The sequence below is a fragment of the Trichomycterus rosablanca genome, chromosome 21 (assembly GCF_030014385.1).
Source record: "Trichomycterus rosablanca isolate fTriRos1 chromosome 21, fTriRos1.hap1, whole genome shotgun sequence".
Lineage (NCBI taxonomy): Eukaryota > Metazoa > Chordata > Actinopteri > Siluriformes > Trichomycteridae > Trichomycterus > Trichomycterus rosablanca.
Genome location: NC_086008.1, coordinates 6,508,236 through 6,517,164, shown reverse-complemented (window position 1 = coordinate 6,517,164; position 8,929 = coordinate 6,508,236). Strand labels below are relative to the sequence as shown.

Sequence of the window (8,929 nt, the reverse complement as noted above, 5' to 3'; positions counted from 1 at the left end):
CATTAGCCTATAAATGGACCTTATCTGTTTCTCATTATTCTTTTGTTAGAGAATGACATAAAACATTGGCATTGAATATGTCTTCTTAGCTCTTATTTTACTAACCACATCAATTAGTCAAAGACAATTAAACCACCTTGGCAGGTCTTGATTGGGGGGGGGGGGGGGGGGACTCAGGAGCTGACTGAGATACAGATAGGATGTTTCATCCTCCTGTTTCTACAGGTGGATATGTTTTCAAATTAGGCTTTAGAGGAATAGTTTAGGTTTGGAGTTTATTATTTTAAACCCAGTCCTTTTGGTATAAAAGCAAGGTGTTTCATAGATTTCTGAGGTTCCTAGATAAGGAAGGATTTCCTTAGGGATATAGGGGCAGGTTGGGGAGTTGTATGCTAAAACAGCACTTTAATAAAATCATAATTAAACAAATTTAGTATAACAAAACATAGTTTGCATATACTTGCATTAGCTTGTGGAGTTATAAATAAATGTATTTGATGTATTTTGGGTTACAACATGATAAAGAAAGTAATTACTTTTATTCCTATCAGTTAAGCTGGAACGATAATATGGCCTGTAGCCTGTGCTACCTGGTCAGAAAATTTCAGAAAGCTCTAAAACTAAAAATTTCCTAAAATAAATTTCAATAAAATTAAAGAAAGCTTTAAATGTTTCATTTTAATTCGGAAAAAGCTGAAATAGTTGTATATTAAAATAGTTAAATAAAAAAGTTATATATGCGCTGTTAAAATGCCTAAAATATATTTTCTCGGGTTTATAGTTCATGTTAATAACACTGCCTCGATTTGGATGACGTTAATAGGTTTACTATGACAATACTTTAAAAAACTGTATCGAGTTTTAATAAAATGGTAATGATAAAATTAATTTTGTCAAAAATTCAAATCAATGTATTAAAAAACATTCAGATAAAGCATCCTGTATTTTTATATCCCGCATATTTTTGTTTGATTTTTTTAATGTATAGAATGTAGAAAAGACGCATTAATCACATTTTATCTGCCCAAATTAGTCACAGTCATCAAAACACTGTAAGACGGACTCTTCAACGCTCTCTTCTTTTTGAGCTAATTTAATCTAAAAGCGCAAATCAACCAGCAGCTCCTGCATAAGCTCCCGACTTTTCTGCTGTATGTGCATTAATGACGGTAAGGTGATATTTGTCTCCGGTGTTGGTGTTACCATTTGGGTTCGTTCCCAAGAGCGCGTCTGTAATCACCCGCTTTTTACCGTTTTATGTTTGTCTTCCTCTCCTTTCTGTTCTGTTCGCACTCTCAGCTGGTCTAAGTGGCCAAACCTGAAGAAAACTCTATTTTTGTTTTGTTTTGTCTCTTCTCTCTTTTAAATAATCAGCTGTGTGCCAAAAGTGTCCCCCCTTGTTTTACGCGTGCCAGTCACCTGCCGTCCGCCTCGGTTCTTTCCCCTCTTTTCTCTGAAGCTTGTCTTAAAAAAAGCTCGCCTTTCTCTCTGTACTTCTTTTGACTTTCCGCAGTCTGGATCCCAAGTGAGATTCAGATTGGGTACATATTGAGCCCCCTATTGTCTTTCAAGGGCTGTACTACGCTAATTAAATTTTATATCCAACCAAATAAAACCCACCTCTTCTCCACGCTCCTAATTCACCCTTGCGGGCCAACTTTTCTGTTTTTCTTACCCTGAAAAAAATCCACTGTTCATTGAGGCAGATCAGTTGAAAAACATTTGCAAATCTCTATTATTCCTGGATTTTTGTTCCCTTTCTTTTGGATAAAAGCTGCCCGAAACAGCTTGCAGCTTTGTGCAAAGCGAAGCGCTGTGGAAATCAGGATACGGTCATGAATGCTAAGTGCATTACGCACACGGAGAACGGCTCTTTATCCCGCTATTATTAGCCTTACATTTATGTCCACGCTATAATTTGCATATGATTTTTTTAATTTAATGGTAATTCAAGTCGTTTTAGCCCGTTGTAGTGCCTCTTTAAAAGCCGTTCTGTTTTTTGCAACTTTTCTCAATTTACGTTTACGGATTTAAATTCAGCTGTTTTATTCGATGTGATTTACTACCAGAAACTTTTATCAATGTATATTTTTGCAAACAGGTGCACATAGTGTGTGCCTGCAATTGTGTCAGTTACATTTTCCACACTTGTCCATAAGGTAATTGATTTTTGAGCGCTCGTGTTTAGCCTCGTGGCCAAGATTTATGAATCAATAGGGATAAAGGGATGAAAATCATCTGTCTGATTTAAAGGCAATGATCTTTGCATCAGTATTGTGTTATGGTTTTAAAAGGAATTTAAAACGTTTTAAATCGTTTGAACAGGTTAGTTCACTCAAAGCGTTTGCTCCTTTTACGCATTTGTGGGCACAATTGAGGAACTTCGTTTAAATTTTGTTATTTTCAAAAAAATAAATGCAAATGTTTGGTTTACTTAATAACCCTTTAGTTTATGGTTTCTTATTACTCTGTTATTTATTTGATACTTAAAACAAGCTAGAAACTAAAAATTAAATCGAGAAAGGATTAATTGATTTTATGGCACCATGAGAAAACTTTTTAAAGAGCAATCCGTCAAGTTTTTATAGAGAAGCAAAAAGAGTTTTTATAGCATCATTAAAACGTTTATTTTTGCAAACAGTAAAAAAAAAAATTTATTTTGAAATTTTCAACCGGAGTATCTTAACAGCATTTTTATGTATAATAAAATGAATTCGTAGTTTAATTTATTTACCGAGTGGAAAAACATCCAAATGTTATATATTTTAGTGGTATTAAAAGAATATAACCTGTATTTCTCCGTTTAATATATTTTTTAAGTTCTCACTTTTTGTATTAAACTAATAAAAGTGCAATAAATATTTAATTACAATACATATAAATCAGTCTCTGTGCATAAATCCTCTTCAGTGGGGCTGCGTCCCACTAAAAAGCAGCTGTTGAGTCCTAATCTGTTTTCGTGCCCTGCCACTCACCTACAGTCCTTCTCTCTCTCTCTCTCTCTCTCTCTCTCTCTCTCTCTCTCTCTCTCTCCACCTTTAGCGCTCCTGTCCCCCCTGTCCTCTGCCTTGGATCCCAACCTTGATCAGATTTTTTTCGGTCCGCTCCCTGTAGTCGCCCCAAATAAAAAAGACAAGCGCATGGATGTCAAATCGCCCTCAAAGCAACACCGTGAAAGATTGATTTTGCAGCCGACGTTATTTCGAAAAGAGTTGAATGGGGAAACACTGCTAGTCGGGGGACGGAATAAAGATGTCCTCCCTGTTGGAAAAAGGGGGGAAAGCTGCCCATTTAGGCTCAGTCCATCAACTCTGAAAAAAGAAGAGAGAAAGACGTGGAGCTATTCAAAGAAAAGCCCATATTGCCTTCTCACAATAGCAAAAGACTTTAAATTAATATCCATGAATATTAAATCACTTTGGCCTGAAAAAGAACGAAATAAATGACTTGACCCAAACGGCTTTACATATTACTGTGCTTAAGCACTTCATTAATGTCTATTCAACTGGAATACATGTTATTAATTTTGATGAAAAAAAAGTTTGGGGTTTTTAGTATACTGTGTTAAAAAGTAAAATTGTAAACGAAACATTTTAACTTTTTTATAGTTGACTTGGCTTTCTTAAATAAATAAATTATTTAAAATAATGCTGCCAAAATGACAATATTTTGGATTTGAGAATGGATTTGACAACACCACAGAAAAGTTCAAGTTATTTTTAAAAATGTATTAAAATAGAAAGTTGCTCATGTTGGTTAACGTAAAGGAGCACATTGGAGAGACCATTGCTATCTAATATAATACTCTTTGCATTTTAAAGCTATGAATCAGCAGTGTTTTTATTGCAGTCAGTAGGAAAATATAATTTTTAAAACACTGTGTTATTTTGCAGCAGCCAGTAAATGTGAAAAGCGTCAAATAATAATGTAACTGCAGCACTTCTGAGTCTAATATAATCATGTTTTCCTGATTCATGTAGTATTTGTTACACTGGGTCGACGGCGAAAAAGCTTTCGTGTTTATTCATTTGCTACTTTTAATCTGTAGTGTCAGGTTTTTATACAGTAATGTAATAAAAAGTTCTTCTCTGCTTTGATAAAAATATTTCAAAAAGTTGTAAAACACAGTAAATAGCTTTAAATAAATAGCAACTACAATTTAAAGATGCAATATGTCTAAATTGTCAAAGTCGACTGTTCACTCAAAACTGCTTAAGATAATCAAAATGTGTACAAAATTGTACATATTAAATTACATATTGTGTGTAAACAATTTTTTATTCTTTTGAATTTATGTACAAAATTGAGTGCATTTAATTTTGTCAGCCATAACTGCTCATTGTCCATTATTGTTAAATATCAAACCAGCTAGTGAGATGATTTAACATCTAGTTTTCAGCTGTTCGGACAGATTTTAACTGGCATCATTTTCTCTTAATCCATCCATCCATCTTTGCAGCTTGTTTTCATGCTGAGAGTACGTGTTGTGTGCTTAGCTTTTTCACTGCCAGGAGCGCCCAACGTGGGCCATTTTCACCCGTGAGACGGGGGGGCTTCCTATTTTATTTTAGCTCTAACACACACAAACAGTGCTTTTCTGCCCCCTCCCCATTCCCTATGAGTGGCCACTCAATAAAATGCTTGCGTTTTCCCCTTCTGTGCTGGAACAAGTCTACAGACACACAACACACAAGGGGAGGGTCATTAATAACTAATTACCGCAGGTCAGACCCTAACGCGTATATAAACCCACCGGGAGTCTGGAGCAGCCGAATTCTTTCAGCACTGCGTACCACGAGAACACAGCGACCGGAGCTTTTAAATAACACCTCATTTTAACATATTTGATCTTATCCACATAACGGCTAGACATAAGAAAGTATGGGCTCAGTGTTACCCGCAGAAGCAATGGCCCTAAAGACTGGATTTAAGTCGCACAGCCCGGGTCTGTCCGACATCATCACATCAGACATCCTGCACAGTTTCCTGTATGGCAGGTGGAGAAATGCGCTTGGAGAGCATCTATTTGAGGAGAAGAGCAACATAGTCGGTCCTAAAACTGCCTTCACCGCCGAGGTGCTTGCTCAGTCCTTCTCTGGAGGTAAGTACTTTAATGTGGTAATTTGTGTTATTATTATCATTATTGTTGTTGTTGATGATGTTGTTGTTATGAATTTTAACTTTTGGCTCCCAAAAGAAGAATTCACTCAGTGTTTTAGTTTAAGTTATAAAACTGTTTCAGTTCGTTTTTGTCCACTTTGACTAAATTACCTGTGAGCGTTTATGCAAATTTGATATACATTAAAAATTTTATAAGGTATAGGCAATCTAATATTATTTACATATACTGTATATTCTTCTATTAAATTAGATTATGAATAACATTTATATAAGTAATCACACTGGGTTTTGCGCATTTACCACGTTCACCTTCAGATCTTTCACAGTCTAACAAGAGCTGAGGCTATTAAATTCTATGGTTAAGGCTATTAAATTCATATGGTTAGCGCTATACATGACCTGAAAACCAACATTATAGACAGAAAATTTCTTTAATTTCTCTATTAAAAACTATAGAAGTTAAAATGTATTCTTATATGTTTATTCATCAATCTTCATCCGTTTTGTTTGTTCTCTGCTCCCGCATTCCATTTCTTTTCATTTTAGCGCAATTGAAAAGTTTGGTATAGTGACTACCTCACCGTGAAGAGCTAATTCTGTCACTGTTCCCACCATGTCAGCCGTGCAATCTTATTTCCATACTTAAGACCCAAATTCACTGGCATTAAAAATTAGTTCGACTTTATTGCTGTAAAGTTCTTTAATGGATAACGAGTGTGGAATAGGCAGCTTCTTTCAAAGTGTGTGTGGAGCCGTTCATTCGCATTCACATTCAAAGCATGACAAATTAGCCCTTTCAGCGCAATAAAGAACTATTTAACATTCATTTGGCCCCGGCTTTTTCATGTCATGCCTGGATGTAGAAGTACAACTGTCGTGCAAACAGTGTAGAATGGTTTTTACACACATTGTACTTCAACATGTGGGTACACATGACAGTATAGTTAATACATTAAATATATGTATGTACTATGAAAATTGCAAGACCTGTAAACTAAGGGTCTGTAAAACGCTTTACTAGTTAGTTTTGCTTTGTGCACATCAGTGAGTAAACTTTGTGGTGCATCTTTTTGCAGAGGTTCAGAAGCTGTCCAGCCTCGTCCTGCCCAGTGAGGTGATCATTGCACAGAGCTCCATCCCCGGTGAAGGCCTGGGCATCTTCTCCAAGACATGGATTAAAGCGGGCACTGAGATGGGTCCCTTCACTGGCAGGGTCATTGCACCTGAGCATGTAGACCTTTTTAAGAACAACAACCTGATGTGGGAGGTAAGAGCAACAGGAGTCTGAAGGCAGTCAGTGCACTGAACAGGATTTACAGAGGCTTGTAGATTTTAAAGGGTAAAAAGGCTGAAATTCGTGTTTATTTTCAGGTTTTCAATGAGGATGGGACAGTGCGCTATTTTATCGATGCCAGTCAGGAGGATCACCGCAGCTGGATGACTTACATCAAATGTGCCCGAAATGAGCAAGAACAAAATTTGGAGGTAGTGCAGATTGGAAGCAGCATATTCTACAGAGCAGTAGAGGTGTGTGTGGTGGTGATAATAATATTAATAATAATAACAATCATTTTGAATATTTATTAACCTGAAATGTTTTGTGTAATTTATTACAAATTAGTGAAACAAATGAAGTAACAACATTCATTTAAATGTAATTAAAAAGAACAGAACATAATGCTTACACAGTTAAGCTACTTTTTGCATAGTATATTTACATATCCGTAAGAATTTTTTAATAATTATTTATGATTTCTTTTCTATCTCTTTTTTAGACAATACCGCCAGATCAGGAATTGTTAGTATGGTATGGAAATTCCCACAACACATTTTTAGGCATTCCTGGGGTTCCTGGCATGGATGAGGAACATCAAAAGAAGCAGAAAAATGGTAAGAGACATCAGGATTGTTTTGCGTAATAAACCAAAGTAATAAATATAAATATAAACAATAAACTAATAAATATATTAGTTTGCGTGGTATCGGTACTGAACAGCTCACTGATTCAGCTGGTTGCGGTAGTCTTGCTTTTCTGGTCCCGGTCTGTAAGAAGTTTGGTATGTTCTCCCAGTGTCTGTGAGGTTTTCCTCTAGTTCTTTGTAGTACTTGGTTTGCGGAAGGTGTTTCAAATTTTACATAGGTGCTAGTGCGTAAGTGGCTGGGTTCGTGTTTTATGCCTTGCGATAAAGGATTGGCAGGACTGGCAAGACAGACCGCAACCCTAAGAGATCCACTGTCATTTGTAATGAATGACAAGTTCTGCATTCTTTTAACTTAGTCATATGCTTAGATAAAACTTCTATAAATTATTGTTTTTATATGAATGATGACTGACCTCCACGCTCCCTCCTTTATTCTTTTAGAAGACTTTCACCTGTGTGACACTTCGGCCTCCATCACATCGCTTGGCACAGTGGGCCGCATGCGCTGCGTCATCTGCCACCGTGGCTTTAACTCCCGCAGCAACTTGCGCTCACATATGCGTATCCACACACTTGACAAGCCTTTTGTCTGCCGCTTCTGCAACCGGCGCTTCAGTCAGTCATCGACCCTGCGCAATCATGTGCGCCTGCATACCGGTGAGCGCCCTTACAAGTGCCACGTGTGCCAGAGCGCCTACTCACAGCTGGCAGGTCTGCGCGCACACCAAAAAAGTGCCAGGCACCGTCCGCCCAGCTCAGGACCAGTGGTGGGGCTTCAGACCCCATCACCCCCACCTCCTCAAATGGCACCAGTACCTCATCCAGCCTCACTGGTTCACCACATACCTACCATGGTTCTATGAACTGGTTAAAGTGGCGCTCACTTTAAAAACACTTCAAACCCTTTTAGCCTCACGGGGCATGTGGCACTGATGATGCATATCCTGTTTCTGGATGATGCAGTTTATGCTTTTGGCTGTGTGAACACTCACAGCTGAAGTACTAAGAGAGTGTAGTTTTGTATGTTCATGTTGAATTATTAGAGGCCGATATACAGAGACTACCAAGTACAGATGGATTCTTCGATCTACTTATATCTGTTGTATGTGGCTTACAGAAGAGCAACGTCAAAGCAGGTGGTCAGGGTGTGTAATCGACTTCTCTTTGCATGCAAGTTGTTACATTGTTAATAAATAAAGAAGAAAATTACTCAATGCCCAGAAAATCCAAACGATCAATTTGCGTGGCGCTTCAGTAACCAAAAATGGAGACCTACTAGCACCATCTAGTGACTTGTTATTCTTAACAAGATTAAAGCACAAGGGCACAATATTGTACATCAACTGTGGTATGTAAAATATGTAAAGAAATGTGAATATTTGAAGATTTACTTCCACAGTTTACTAAAAAGTCACTTTATTTGTGTATGTATGTAAAATGTTAAATACAAATTATTGGTTCTATTATATTATGTATACTATGTTTACTGATATGAATTTCTTTTGATTCACCTTCTATGCTAATAAATGATTACCTAATTAATTTTAGTAAGGTTTGTTGCTTTCTGTCTGTCCTCCGGTGTGTTAAAATGTCAGTTTTCTTACACTCTATTTGGTAAAACTAAATATGCAGGTTTGTCTAATATAACATTTTAAAGTTATTTGCAAGTATGTAAAAACACAAAGAGTGCATAAAGCTAATCTAGAGCTATAAATCCTGCTTTACACTTTTAACAACATTTTAAAATTGTTTGAAATTTGATGGGGCCTTGAAAGTGAAATTATTTCTTATTCTTTACTCAAGAGTCCCGGGTTCACATTGTCGCATTTTGCGCTTCATAATTTGCCCCTCATCTGGACTACAATCAACACCCACACTATTTCTAC

At 36.8% G+C, this 8,929-nt stretch overlaps 1 protein-coding gene across 1 annotated transcript; it reads left to right on the top strand.

Moving 5' to 3' along the window:
• Positions 1-4,881: 4,881 nt before the first annotated feature.
• On the top strand, positions 4,882-8,519 carry prdm12b (PR domain containing 12b). Its single transcript, XM_063018079.1, has 5 exons — positions 4,882-5,101; positions 6,198-6,388; positions 6,493-6,648; positions 6,897-7,011; positions 7,485-8,519. The coding sequence occupies exons 1-5, from the start codon at positions 4,882-4,884 to the stop codon at positions 7,904-7,906; spliced, it is 1,104 nt and encodes a 367-aa protein (XP_062874149.1). The 3' UTR covers positions 7,907-8,519.
• Positions 8,520-8,929: the final 410 nt, after the last annotated feature.

Coding starts and splice junctions, on each gene's coding strand:
- prdm12b (XM_063018079.1), top strand. CDS start 4,882: ATGGGCTCAGTGTTACCCGCAGAAGCAATGGCCCTAAAGACTGGATTT. Junction 6,389..6,492: donor ACAACAACCTGATGTGGGAG/GTAAGAGCAACA, acceptor GTTTATTTTCAG/GTTTTCAATGAGGATGGGAC. Junction 6,649..6,896: donor TATTCTACAGAGCAGTAGAG/GTGTGTGTGGTG, acceptor TCTCTTTTTTAG/ACAATACCGCCAGATCAGGA.